At 47.7% G+C, this 14,721-nt stretch overlaps 1 protein-coding gene across 3 annotated transcripts in view; it reads left to right on the forward strand.

Moving 5' to 3' along the window:
- SLCO4A1 (solute carrier organic anion transporter family member 4A1) overlaps positions 1-14,254 on the forward strand; it is a 26,156-nt gene extending 11,902 nt beyond the window's left edge. For all 3 annotated transcript variants that reach the window (XM_021416834.1, XM_021416833.1, XM_021416835.1), the window contains 11 exons: positions 629-1,501; positions 2,316-2,406; positions 3,212-3,333; positions 3,557-3,668; positions 7,922-8,076; positions 8,723-8,918; positions 9,470-9,635; positions 10,286-10,458; positions 10,775-10,839; positions 11,364-11,512; positions 12,355-14,254. In XM_021416834.1, coding sequence (XP_021272509.1) covers positions 739-1,501; positions 2,316-2,406; positions 3,212-3,333; positions 3,557-3,668; positions 7,922-8,076; positions 8,723-8,918; positions 9,470-9,635; positions 10,286-10,458; positions 10,775-10,839; positions 11,364-11,512; positions 12,355-12,504 — 2,142 coding nt within the window. In that variant the 5' untranslated portion in view covers positions 629-738 and the 3' untranslated portion in view covers positions 12,505-14,254. The remainder of the gene's footprint in view (positions 1-628; positions 1,502-2,315; positions 2,407-3,211; positions 3,334-3,556; positions 3,669-7,921; positions 8,077-8,722; positions 8,919-9,469; positions 9,636-10,285; positions 10,459-10,774; positions 10,840-11,363; positions 11,513-12,354) is intronic.

Here is a 14,721-nt window from a genome sequence, read left to right on the forward strand (position 1 = left end):
AAGGGAAGGGAAGGGAAGGGAAGGGAAGGGAAGGGAAGGGAAGGGAAGGAGGCTGTGCCTAGCAGGGGAAAGGTCCAGCATCAAGCTGGGATCACCCTTAGGGAGAACTAATGAGGGGCTTCAGCAGGCAGGGAGATGGTCTTCAGCGTAGTTTTTTTAATGCTCATTTTTAGGATAAGAGGTGATGGCCTTAAGTTGCGCCCGGGGAGGTTCAGGTTGGATATTACAAAGCATTTATTCTCCAAAGAGTGGTGATGCAGTGACGCAGGCTGCCCACAGAGGTGGGGGGGGTGACCGTCACTGGTGAACCATGGAGATGTGGCACTGAGGGACGTGGTCAGTGGGTACATTGGAGTGGGCTGGGGTTGGACTTGGGGATCTCAGAGCTCTTTTCCAACCTTCATGATTCTATGATTCTATAAGTATAATTTTCTCTTCTGTACTGGTTCTGTAATGGAACCCCAGTACCTGAGCTAGTAGGTTCCTGTGGTGGAAGGCACACACACAGCCAAACTGCACAGCGAAACGCTGGTACTTACTGAGAAAAAGTATTCCAGAAAGAGAAAAACAATTCCAGGTTTTAGTAGGATTTTATATAAAAGTATATGTAAAACTTCTCTATTCACAGATAGCAATGGTCCTGGCTCAGTCCTCCACCATCTAATGCACGTGCCAAAAATCGCAGCCCTGCAGTAGGCACACCCTCAACAACGCTGGATCCGCTCTGCTGTGCTGTTCATGGCAAAGCCCCATCACTTAACGGGAGAGAATGGCTTCCACTTCTCCCAGCCGCTCGTCTTCCCCAGCCCGTCCCCTGTGGGCGAGGACAGCTCGGCCTTCGATTCGGCAAGCGGCACACCGCTGAGCAATGGCACTCCCAGCCGCGCCGAGTCCTGCGGGCTGCCCCTCTGCGAAGCCAAAGGCATTAAATACATCTCAGCTGAGCAGGAGGAGCTGGCGTGCGGCTGGGGAGGGTTCACACCCGGCTGCTTGCAGCTCTTCAACACCTCCAAGGGCGTTTTGTTCTTCCTCTGCGTGGCTTCCTTCCTGCAAGGCATGACGGTGAACGGCTTCATCAACACGGTCATCACCTCCATCGAGCGCCGCTTTGACCTGCGCAGCTACCAGAGCGGGCTGATCGCCAGCTCCTACGACATCGCGGCCTGCCTCTGCCTCACCTTCGTCAGCTATTTTGGGGGGAACGGCCACAAGCCACGCTGGCTGGGCTGGGGCGTGCTGGTGATGGGCCTGGGCTCCCTGCTCTTCGCCTTGCCCCACTTCACCACGGGCCGCTACGAGGTGCGCTCCTCAGCTGAAGTGGGCATCTGTGCCTCCAACCAGAGCCTGCCCTGTGCTGCGGCCACCTCCGGCCTCTCCAGCTACAGGTTCGTCTTCATGCTGGGGCAGTTCCTGCACGGGATGGGAGCCACGCCGCTCTACACGCTTGGCGTCACCTATTTAGATGAAAACGTCAAGACCAACTACTCCCCTGTGTACATTGGTGAGTGGCTGCAGAAGGGGCTGGGGGGAGGCGTGCTCCATCTGCCTTGGCAGCCCCGAGCGCTTTCACAAGAGGTGCTCCAAGTCTTTTGTTCCTGATGACAGACACAGTGATAAGTAGAGAGAAGCAGCTGTTTGGGAGGTTTTCATTATTTTTTCCCCCTTCCAGTTATTGGCAGGCAGGCACTGTGAGTGCAGCTGGGCATTTTTGCTCCTGCAGTCCCGCAGAGCAGGAGGTGCCAGTGCTTCTGGTACAGCCGTCAGCTGGAGACAGTCTCTCCTGTTTGTATGGCATTACCTTCTCTGGCCAACAACCATGTCCATGCAAGGCATCACCCCATTTGTGCCAGAGCATGGGAGGAATGTTTGCTCAGATGCTGCTGGTGCAACGTACAGTGCAGCTTCACCAAGAAAGGATGCTCCATTCGTAGACTGGTAGAATCATTTGAGTTGGAAGGGACCTTTAAAGGCGATCTGGTCCGACCCTCCTGCAATGAACAGGGACATCTACAGCAGGGTGCTCAGAACCTGGTCCATCCTGACCTTAAACGTCTCCAGGGACAGAGCAACCACCACCTCCCTGGGCAACCTGTTCCACAACAGACCCAACTGAAGAGTCTGTCCCCTTCTTTCTTATAGCCCCTCTTTAGATACTGAAAGGTCACTATGAGGTCTCCCTGGAGCCTTCTCTTCTCCAGGCTGTTCATTCCTTAGCACTGCATTGCTGGTTGTGTTGTGGGCATCAGCACTCCCTGTCAGCAGTGTATCCGCTGCAGCATTGCAGGTTCTCTAACACTGCTTGTTTTCCCTTTCAGCTGTTTTCTACACTGCTGCAATCCTTGGGCCTGCAGCGGGTTATCTGGTAGGAGGAATGTTTCTAAATATTTATACTGAAATTGGCAGAGAGTAAGTCGCTAAAAAATAATCTTGTTCCTTTTCCTTTACGCTGTATGTTTCCTTTGGGGTTAAAAAAAAAAAAAATCCAGGAAAACAACCCAGTGGCCGGGTGGAAAATGCCCACTGTGTTCAGTGGCATTTCTGTGGGGGGGCTGAGGCTGGAATGGTTGCTTGCATTAACGCTGTCACTGGAAGGAAATTGCTCACAAACCTGTCAGCCTAAATCCTTCCTTATGCTGCACTGCCTGCTCTAACGAGGCTGGGAGCAGCAGGTGAATTTTTTGAATGAGTTCCCCATCAGGCCAGGCTGCCAGCAGTGCTGCTTTTCCTCCTGGTTATCTGGCCATGATGCTCGGTCCCTCTTTGCTATTTATTGTTCCTAATTTATTTTATATCACCTCTTAGCCTACGGGCTCTTTGGCAGATGAATGGGCCTAAATGGTGGAGTGGGTTTTTGGGGAAGGGATGGGTTATTTCCACCAGCTGTCTTGTCAAAAGGGTAGCTCTGGGAACAAGGTTCACTGCAACCCCCAAAGCAGAAATGAAATGGGAAGAGGTGAAACATGCAAGCTAGAGATGAAAAGAGAAATAAATGATGTAATTTCTTAGGCTCACTAAGTGCTGCGCTCTCCAGTCAGGCAGGACAGATGGTGGCATGGCAGAACTCTCCAGGAGAGGCAGTTTCCTTCACTGATGTCCCCCCCAGATCCCCCATCCCTGGCCAGCTTTAGTGAGGGCAGCATCCAGCTTCCTCCCTCCCCATTTCAAACCACCGCCTCTCTCCCTTGTGTCCTTTTGGGTTTGTCTCTTGCAGGACTGACATCTCCCCAGAGAACACGCTGTGGGTGGGGGCGTGGTGGATCGGCTTCCTGGGGGCTGGAGCAGCCTCTCTCCTCATCTCCATCCCCATCCTGGGCTACCCCCAGCGCCTCCCAGGTAGGCAGCCCACGGGGTGGGGATGTGTCTGCCGCATCCTGTACCTGGGGATACAGGGACAGATGTGGAGGACGAGCTTCTCGTGTTCAAATTGTAATTAATACATTATTTTCACCCCTCGGCTCTCCAGCTGCCTGTTTTTCTGCTGCAAATCCACCCCTTTGGTAACATCCATGTCTCATGTCTCACCCGCTCCTTGTTCCTGTTTGCCTCTCGTTTGCAGGGTCCCAGCGGTATATTGTTATGAGGGTGTCAGAGGCTCATCAGCTGAAGGATGGGAGCCACAAAAAAGCATCAGATCCAGACTTTGGGAAAACAGTTAAAGACCTACCTCGGTGAGAAAGCTGCCCCAGAGGGTGATGTGCAGGGAGCTGACTCATTTTGGCAGAGGCAGTCACCTCCTTCACTGTCTCTTTGAGGAGTATTTTTTTGTCTGTTTTGCCTGTGTATCTTCTGATCCCATTTATGTGTTACTACCTCTTAGCTCTCCTGCAAAGCAGTGATCCAGCAGCATGTGAAATCCCAGGGCATGTTGTGAGGGCAAGCACACTTACACAGGTTTAGTCGGAAATGGTTTAAAGGAATCCTGGAACACTGGGTAAAAAACAAGTAAGAGGCCAAAATGACATCAAGTCTTGGATCTTTGAATTCATTTACAATTTTCTATGGTTGCTGTTTTGAGTTGTATTGAAATGGAGATGCTTCTTTGTTTACATGGCTTGGCTTCAGCTGAGCACGGAGCTGTGGGTGTTGCAGAGAGACTTGGGCATCACTTCATTTTGGATGGCGAGCTTGCCATCAATAAAGGGGTTTTTCGTTTTTGCATTTCTCCCAGGACCGTTCTTAGGGAGGAGTTTGCATCTGCATGTGATGGCTGACATGTTGCCAGAGCCCATGCTGCTGCCTGCTGTTATTTCAGAACTTTGTGCAGGCAGAGGAGGGCTGGAACAGGTGCTCAGCGCAGGAGCTGTCAGCAGCACTCCGTCCGCATTGTGTAACGCAGGTACTCACATAGTGAGGGGTAGTTAAAAATCCTGGAGACCTCGTGGGAAGTTGACGAGGGGTTAAGGCAGTTTCATGAAGAATATTACATGGAATAGATTTCAATACTGTTATTAAATGGCATTCTTGACTCGGTGCCATTTTCCAAGGTCATGACTTACTGTCCACACGGAAATTAAATTCAAAACCTGCATTTAAATGATGACAAGGTTATGACTGAAACCAACACAAACTGGGCAGCAGGGAGGGATGAATTCAGTGTTTTATGTTTTGCTTGCTTACCTTGAACAAAGCTCCTCCTATTCCCAGTGAGGATTGTCCTAGCAGTGGTCAGAGGTGTCCTGGGAACGTCTTCCTTCACACCTCGTGCCCTAAGAATGAGCACTGAAGGCAGCTTGGCTCGTATCACACCATTCAGATCAATCCATATCTTAATGTGCTTTTTTCTTGTTTTAAAGCCTCAGAAATTTCTTCTCTTTTGAATACAAAAAAACAGCAGACGTTCGTGTTCCCTGGTTTTGATTAATAAAAGGGAAGTGCCTTAAAGGCTTGCTGTTCTGGAAACTTCCATTAAAGAGGAGACCACATCTGCATGCAGCTCGTGGGTACGTGTGGCCCCACGCACAGAGCAAGGCCAAAGGACACTGTTGCTTTTGTTTAGGTGACAGATTGGCTGCTACATATTTTCTCATAGTACGGACAGTAAGAGTCTCCAAAGATAAGAAGAAACACGGATGAGATAGAATACTATTCCACACCATCAGGTTTTTTCTAGGAGAGTTTAATACGTTGCTGTATTCACGGTGCTCCCTAAAAGCAGGATTGTACAGGAACAAAGCCCAGACAGCTTAAGCTTCTGCCCTCTGTCTTAGATTTCGGGTTGAAAAGGCCTGATAAAAGAGCATTTTCCTTCTTCTGCTTCCATATGATTACACACATGAAGCATCGCCTGATGTCAGTGGAGGGGAGTTCAAGAAGACACATAAGGCCACACCAAGGCAGGATAGAAGACTTGCTCCTTACTAGCAAGTAAGGCAGAGCTCATCAAGAGATCACTCGTTGGTTTGACAAGCCCATTTCTTCAGGGCAGAAAGCTATGGCCAACATTTCACTTGTCTCCCTTGGGCTACTAGGCAGGACAGCATTTTGGTGTGTGTCATAGCCTTACTACAGCATCGGTATGGTAAGGAGAGGATGTTTTACATTCCTCTGGGACATCAATGCTGCCCTTGATTCTTTTGGTGGTGATGGTGGTGACAGCAGGTGTCATTTCTGTGTGCTGGAAAAACCCCTGTTCACATGTTGTAAGCTTGTGCAAATACTCATCTATCACTGTTGACTGCTAGCACGTGGCTTTGTGGTGTTACAGTCTGGCAGCCTGCTGTCCTGGGCACGCTCTGCTCCTCAGATGCATTCCCCATTCAATTAACAGGACCATTACAAGAGGAAAGGGTGCCCACATGTTCTTGTACGAGTAAAGATTTTTAGGATGAGGCTTTTATACATAGTAGGATTATTCTGGTAGTGCTGAACTCCCTGAAATCACTTTGGCTGAAAAAAACAAGGACAGCCAAGGCTTCTTGAATATTACGTGGTTTCTGGGTGTGACTGAAATCCTGTTGCTAATGATGAAAAGTTGTGTTGACCTTGTTGAGGTTGTATATGCATTATTTCCTCACAAATAGATCTTCTGTCTGCAAACAAGAAGTGATGCAATTCTCTACCCACTGCTGAAAGTTGTTCCTCTTAATTTTCCTACCTGCAACCTTTGTCCAGCAGGCACAAAGTAATGCTTTTGCCAGGGAACCACTGTCCTCTTTCTCTTGAACTGTAAATGGTGAAGGCATTGTATGTTTTCTACAGTAGTCATGCGGCCCACAAGGAGTGTTTTCTAGCCAAGAGAATAGGCTTTTTTCTTCTGAAAGAAGCATGGTTGAAAAGACCATCCCAGTTAAATAACTTAGTAAATTAAGATAATTCCAACTACTAGACAATGGTTCTTATAAAGCCCTCTGAAATCAAGGCGTAAGAATGTATCATATATCTGTCTTTCAGGCTCTTTGTTCTATTGATATAATGGAATTGTCCACTTCATTTGGGTAAAATCAGGTAAATCCCTAAACTCCCAGCATATCTGATGCTGAGTACCACGCTCACACTCGGTGGGACTGCGGCAGATTTTCTCCCATTTCACATTTCTTCCCAAGCAATAGCTGTCAATTGACAGTGCCCTTCAATTCAGCGAGCATCCCCCTGGGTCCCAGTTGCTGCTGCTGCAGTATGATGAGGCTGTGCCATACCCCAAAACAAGGCAATTTGCTGTACTGGTCTGGGCTAAACTTGGGGCAAGTTATGTGGCAGAATTTCAAGCTTGTTACAAAATGCTCCCTCCGAAGCAGCTCTCTTAGTCCAATATCCGAGATAGTGGGAAATAATTGAGACCATTCCATGTGCCTGAGGGTGTTTCTGTGTCTCAGAGATGGAATTATTGCTGGATCATCTTTCTGCATATAAATGACGTATGGCAATTTTTCATGAATATCTCTGGGTCTCTACTAAATCCCAGAACGTCAAAAACAAAATGTATTGTTTCAACTTAGATGTTAATCTTCACATAAAACTATGCTTAGATTGTGGGAGAAATATTGCTGTCTGTTTTCTTGTGAGATATAAGGTGTTTTAGAGGTGCTTCCTCCATACAGAAAGAATTGCTTGGTATTTTGCACAAGCTGCAAAACAGCCATGGTTATGAGTGATTGTTATTCTCATGAGGACATGTGTGCACTTGAGAAATGCATGTACATAGCTATATAACACAACTTTGTACCCAGCTTATAAATGTTTGACTCAGGAGTCCCAGTATAACTGCCTTTAGGGACTGCTACAACCTTGGAATGATTGGGATTTGGTGTCAAAGTCCCTCCACAATTATCCCATTTAGGAGTGGAAGTTATTACACACTTTGCATCCTGGACCTGAATGTTTAAAAATTACCACTGAAAAGACCCAAACAGAAGTGGCAGCCATGTGGGCATCGTTAGTGCAAATCCCATCACACACAGTGCTTTTATTTGCTCATCCACATCCCATGAATGTAGACCCATCTGGTGCCTTCATGAAGTCCGCAGAGAAAAATCCCATATAGTTCCCTCCATTTTTAGGTATTTGGCTGACATTGCTCTGATTCCCTTGGATCCAGCTGTTAGTGGGGCTATGAAAGCTGGCCAATGTAAGCTTGTGCCTGAAGACAGTTAAGGCCACACCGGGTCTGACTGCCCAGTAGTAACAAGAGCAGTAGGCACATGAGAGGCATTCTATAATAAGGCAGAGTTTAAGGGCAAACTTGATTCTCACCATGCAGTTGGATGGGGAGAAGTCAGAGTATCCTCAGCATCCTTCCTTGGCTGGTAGAACTCAGTAACTTGAAGTGGAGAAGATCACTGTTCTTTTAAAGGCTCCTACTGAGACTTTTCTTTGCAGGGGATGCAGTGTGGTAGGATGCTGCCCTGTCTTACATGTGGAGGGAAGACACTTGAAATCAAAATGTGCCACAGTGATTCATTTCCAGTATATTTGTCCTTCTCAGATCAGTATTGCTGCTCCTGAAGAATCCCACCTTCATCTTCCTCTGCTTAGCGGGAGCGACGGAAGCCACTCTCATTGCTGGGATGTCCACATTTGGACCCAAGTTCTTGGAGTCTCAGTTTAGTTTAAGTGCCTCTGAAGCTGCTACTCTTTTTGGTAAGGAAACCTGGTTTTGCTATGTTTATCAGTTTTTCCTACAAACACGAGAGCACCGTAGCTCATGTAGAATGAGACAAACACGCTTTGCCATTCGTTTACAGAAAGGTAATCGTCTTCCACTATTAGGCAGCGAGGACCATTTCCTATCAACATGTCTGTACCAAGTGTGTTTTCAGAGCTCTATCTACTGACATCAGTAAGAAATGCATCACTTCTGTAGCCGTCTGTCACTCCCTAGGGAAAGGTGAAATAACTGTAGCCAGTTCCTTCTTGGGCATAACCAGGCAACATTAACAACTGCCTATAGCAAGAATACTTTACCAGAAAATGGGAAGATCTTCAATTAGCTCTTGCATTCCAGATCATGAAAGTTTAATCTGAGTTCCATGGGTTCCAGCAAGTACCAGTATTCATGATGTGCTCCTTAAACTGTCTCTTTTGAGATCTACAGGGAAAAGAAGTTGCTTACCAGGCTCAAGCCACATTACCCTAGGAACTATAGAGGTCCACTTAGTGTAGCAAACTTTCCTGAACTCCCACCAAAAAGCATCACAGCAACCAAAGGGTTATTCTCATGCAGACACACAGCATGTAAGATAAATGAGAAACTGTTCACTGATATTTCCAAATTTCCCCTTTTCAGGTTATCTGGTTGTGCCGGCTGGAGGCGGAGGCACATTCCTGGGAGGATTCCTTGTGAATAAATTTAAACTCCGCTGCTCAGGAATCATCAAATTGTGTTTACTTTGCACAGTGTCAAGTCTGCTAGCTATTTTCATTTTTTTCATTCACTGCCCTAACATGCCAATGGCAGGAGTAACCCAGATGTACAACGGAAGGTAATAACCATGTCTTGTAGTGTGAGGCCATAGTCGGATTATACCACCAAAAACATGGTATTGATGTTGGCCATTTGTTAGGGTTGGAGATGGAAGATAATGTCCAGCCAGTCTTACAGACAGATATTGAGGGTGAGAACCATGTCCCCAGAATACATGTGTCCAAACTTTTGCATTTAACTGGGGCTGTAAGCCAGCAAGGGGGTCAGTACCAGCAACATCTCAGTCTCTCTACTCTTCAGTTGTCTTCCCAAGATCTCCCTCCGCACAAGTAATGTTTGTTACTGATATAGACTAAAAGTGGGATCTCCTGTCCAAAATTAGATATCTCCTTTTGATCTGGTCACTAAAGCATCCTTTGTAGATACAGGGCACAGTTCCTGTTTCATGCTTACAAGTAGGTGAGATGAAACCCTTCCCAGGCCTGGTGTTACATTCTCCAGAGTTCTTTCGCATCTCCTATTCCCCTCTTCTCCTTCTCATTCTCTACCCTTTTCCTCCTGGAGAACCATTCTGGGTCTCCTCACTGACTGTTCCCGTGTTTCCTTCAGCACTTTGCCTGGCAGCCAGCTGAACCTGACTGCAGTGTGCAACGCCGACTGCGGCTGCCTGCAGGAGACCTACAGCCCTGTCTGTGGAAGTGATGATGTTATGTATTACTCTCCTTGTCATGCTGGGTGCAGAAAAGTGTCCGAAAACCTCAGGAATGGCAAGAAGGTATGTCCCACAGCACCATGTATTGACAAGGCAGCGGCACGTCATCTTTGGAATGTTTTGGCTGGCTCTGAAAAAGCATCCTCATGTTTGGACTTCGTTGCAAGTCAGTGTAAAAGGCAGAGACAGCCCAGAGCAGATGGAGGATGCTCTCAGGCACCACCTGGAAGGAAGGTAGAAGGTTCCTGGAGGTCATCCTGCTTCACTTCCCTCAATGTGCCCAACTTTGATTTTGCCCCACTCTGGGTCAAACTGTGCTGAGATCCATGGGATATCACCCAGGGAAGCGGGAGAGGAGCTTGGTGAGCACCTAATTCCTGTGCCAGTGCTTATGGGGCTTGTTTTGGATATTCAGTGCACATGATGCACCTCCACGTACCTTCAGCATACAGCTTATAGACACAGACAAAGGCTCAAGATAGGTAATGATGGCATTCAGTGTTGAAGTGCTGCCTGGCAAAGCTGATTTCTGTTATTTAACAATCTGTTTTGAAATAGATGTGTCAAGAACACAGCCTGATTTCTTTTTTACTCCACACCAGGATCAAAACCAGCTGCTTTCTGCCCTCTCTGAATTTATTTCTTTTTAAAGCCCACTCCTGACTATTGCCATGCTCTCTCCAGCAATCCGTTCACCAGCCTTTCTTTCCCAGGTCTACCGTGAGTGTAGCTGCATTGAGAAAACTCTCCTTCTCGGCCCTGGTGAGGCAGAAGCAGGGAAATGCACCTCCCCTTGTGCGAGAAGGACCCTGCTGCTTTTCTTCATGTTCGTGGTGATCCTCTTCACCTTCTTGAGCAGCATTCCCGCCCTGACCGCAACCCTGCGGTAAGCCCAGGATCTTCTGCAAGACGCCTCAGATATCCCCATCTCCATTTTACCCCATTGGCACAAGCCCTGGGGAGGGCATGATGGAACCACCAGCTTGGAAAGAGAAGGGTTAATTCCGTTCACTCCCTAGCTGGGAAAGCAAATTTTAGCACTGGTGGCTCTTTCCTCTGACATCAGTCACCTAGTTTGCAGTGGCATGGGGGTTATGTTGCCCTGGGACAAACCTCGGTGTGCAGGGCAAGGGAGCTGGGTGCAGGGAGAGTTGGTGCCGTGCAGCCTGGCGGTGCTGCTGACCTGCCCTCTTCTTCCCCAGGTGCGTCTCCGACAGGCAAAGATCATTTGCACTTGGGATCCAGTGGATCGTGGTCCGAACACTAGGTACAGTACAAAGCAGCACAGTGCATCTGTGTGGTCTGTTGGCTTTGCGGAGCGTGCCCCATGCTGTTACACGATCAGAAGAGGTGGGGTTGGAAGCAAAGGGGGCAGGACACGGGATGTCGAAAGGAGGATGTTTTCCCTTGTTTGCTGTCCTTCAGGAAAAAACTTAACTCTGTTTGCGTAGAGTTTGTAAAGTGAATGAAGGGTTCCATACGCAGCACAGATGGGGCAAAGGAGAATGTCCTGGCAGTGTGTCATTATTTTAAGAAAAAAGGAGCAGAGGCATTGAAGACCCTATCTAGCACTACTACCCACAAGTAGTAGGCCAGGCTCGGAAGTCAACCGACTGCACTCTCAGTTCTTGAAATTCAGCATGCTTTGGGCACAGCTCTGGATGTCTACAAGATGAATTTGCTGCATCGTAGTAGCCACAATGGCTGGTGCATTTTTGCAAGCTCCTTGTGTCTTGCAAGGCTGGTGCTCAGGTCCTGCCCAAACTGAGGATTGGTTCTGTCTTCCCACAGGAGGCATCCCTGGCCCCATTGCCTTTGGCTCGATGATCGACAAGTCCTGTCTGCTCTGGCAGGACCAGTGCGGTGAGCAAGGCTCCTGCTACGTGTACCAGAACTCAGCCATGAGCCGCTACACCCTGGTCACTGGGCTGGTCTACAAGGTGATGTTGGTGTTTCACTCTCTGATCAAGCATGTGTTTAGGAGGCAGCATCTCATGCTGGGGGACAGTCTTACAGAACTGTGCTCCCTTCTGTCCCCTTCCAAAGCCAAATTAGACCTTAAGACAAGAAATACCCTCAGGGAGGGCAAAAGCTTCTCTTGCTCCTCAGCAGGTAGGGGTGCTCCAGGCACTGTTGTTCCTTTAAATTCCCATTACATTCCAGGCTTACAGCTTCTGTTGTACCATAAGAAAAATCTCTTCTTCTCCAAACAGTTACTGAATGATTTTTGCTAAAAATGGAGTAAAATATGTAACTGCTGTATTAGGGAGTGAATGATGCCATTGTGGGCATGCTGTAAATAACCGTTTCCCGATCACTGCTAGAAAATACGAGACCATAGCTGTGTGATTCCTATTTATTAGCTGAAAACCATCATTTCAACTGCTCCCAAGTAGGCACTTGATGTAGAGAGCAGTGTTTAGCAGTTATTGTGATAAAGTGGCTTTCAAAGTCCTTTGCACACTAAAGCGCTGCTTTGCTAGTTTGCACCCACTGAGGGCTGGGCATCTGTTTTTGGGGAGAACAGGGAGTAACGGGATATTAGGAAAGATTTCTTCTCAGAAAGAGCGGTCAAGCATTGGCACGGGCTGCCCAGGGAGGTGGAGGAGTCACCGTCCCTGGAGGTGTTCCAGAAATGGCAGATGTGGCACTGAGTGACGTGGCTCAGTGGGCATGGTGGGGATGGGCTGATGGCTGGACTTGATGATCTCAGTGGTCTTTTCTAACCTTAATGGTTCCACGATTCTGTGATTCGATGATTCTGTGATCTTGGTGGCTGCAGGTGCTTGGGACAACCTTCTTCACCATCGCCTGCGTGCTGTACAAACCGCCGCCAACAGAATCAGCCCCCGGCAGCTCAGACACATCAGAAAATGGCAATGGGGACCTCCAGGAAACCAAACCTTCACTCCCGGCTGAAGAGGATATATAAAGCTGCGGGCATGCCAGTGACTTTCTCAGTCTCAAAAATACGACAAAAAGACATTACGCAGCCCCGAGGGTTTTTTTTTAATTATTAGTAATATTATTACTTTTTTTACTTCAAGAGAAATAATTTAATTAGTCACTGGTGTGCTTGCTATTTTCTTAACAGCAGAAGCACATTTAAAGTTGTGTGCTGATGCAATATGCAGTTATTTAATTTTATTTAAAGAAAGGGCTACCATAGCTTTATTCTCTGTCTGTGACAAGCAAGGACCATGATCTCCATGAGTGAAAATAGACACCAGTAACTCCAATGGAGTGAGTGGGGTTGAAGCCACTAGAGGATCCGGTCCCTAATATCTCAGTTGTAAAGCCAACTGTAGCAAAACTTCTGATGAGACTTCCTTGCCTGAAAAGACACCTGCTGTCCTGCAGTCTGCATTGCAAAGACAACTGACCCTTAAACTCCTGGATGCAAAGCAGACAGCCCAGCCAGCGCTGTCTTCCCACAACACACAGCATCACATCAGTTCGTGCTAGCATCCTCCAACCTTTTCGTTTAGAAGCAGAACATCTAGTTATGCAGGCTGGTATTCCTGTCCAATGGGAGATAGGTTTGGGGTGAGGTTTGTCCAGCAAATCCATCAGTACACTACAGGCAGCGATCCCTGGGAGCTGCTGAGCACTGTACTTCGCTGCCTCGTTTCCTGCAGGGTTTACACCGTGGTGACACTTCATTTTTTCTGTTGTGTTGTTGAAAGGTGATGCCTTTTGTAATGTCCTGTGCAAAACTTGATCATGTTTCTTGCTGTTTGTCAGCTGCAGGAGGATGTGAGTTATGAATATATGAGATGCTTCTCTTTGGTGCTCTGTACGATGTTGCTTTTGGATACATGCAAAATGTCAGAATGGATATATTTTTTCTCTCGACTGCTTGCTTAAGGGAGAGCTCACCATAACAACAGACTGCTTTGTGGAAAGGGGATGCTGACCTATGCCCAGTGTGGTGCTTCAAGTAGAGAGGGCAGGGTTCCCAAAATGGCCTTTGAGTGTGTACCTGCAATACTGACCAGGGGCAAAGGGGGGAATTTCAGCATCCAGCAGGCATTCGCCTGGCTTCCCCCCAGCCCCCACTGGGTGAGAGGCTCTGTCTGCCTGTGTCTACACAGCCTCAAGGTCCAGGTACAGCTCTGGGGAGGTGAAGGCTGAGGAGGGCTGTGGGCAGCCCTGGAGGTCCTACACTGAATTGTCTGTTCACATCTGTTCACAGGAACAGGACATACGTTTCTGAGCTGCAGTGCTGGCACTGCTCTGTGCCAGGTTCTGCTTGGAGTTGCTTTATGGTTGTTTTGTATATTTTGTATATTTATGCTTTTGTAAGCAGACACGTAGTGGGCATTTTTTTCCTTTGGCTGCTCAAACATTGTCAGCTGGTGCAACATGGTGACCAAGGGCACAATGAGTATGGAGTGCAGGAGAGCCCCGCTGTCCCAGAGGGGCAGGCTTGGACACGTGGATGCAGGAATTGACCTCAGCATCACCCAGACACCAAAGGTTTCTTCACAGCCTGGCCTGGTTTTGGAGGCACCTGCAGACATGAGCTTGTCTCCCTTCTTTCCCCTTCCCAATTTACAGATGTTTTGGGTACAAGCAGGGATGTCAAAAGGGGAAAACGCATGAATGTATTTTGGGAACATGTTTTATGTACGATGTATTTATGAAAGGTAGAAAATTTTTTTAATATATAAATATATATACAGATATCACAGTGCAATCCTTGTGTTTATTAAATGAGCCTTATCTGAACGTGTAGTTTCCAGAGCAGAAGAAAACACTGGGGGGGGGAGGGGGGTGTTATACTGATGCTGTGGCACTGATGAGCAATAGATTTCAGGAAGTAGTAACAGGGCACTCCCATCTCAGTAACAGGTTAGGTTTGTGTACAGGTAACTTAGAACAAAATATTTGAGAGTATGTTTCCTGGTCCCATATGAAGTATTGCATTGCTATAAAAGGCCTAGAAATATGATAGGTACTTCACAGGTGCTTGTGTGCGTGTTTCCATCATTCTAACAGGGTCCATCCAACTGGTGGGACAGCAGGTGACAGTGAGACCCTGCGGGTTGGTGTCTCGTGGTGATGTACCCCTCCTTCTAGGGAGGATAATGGCTTCTGAAGGCAAAAGAAGTTAACTGGTTGCTGAGGAAGGACTAAGAGGGTAAGG

Source organism: Numida meleagris, chromosome 19, assembly GCF_002078875.1.
Source record: "Numida meleagris isolate 19003 breed g44 Domestic line chromosome 19, NumMel1.0, whole genome shotgun sequence".
Classification (NCBI taxonomy): domain Eukaryota; kingdom Metazoa; phylum Chordata; class Aves; order Galliformes; family Numididae; genus Numida; species Numida meleagris.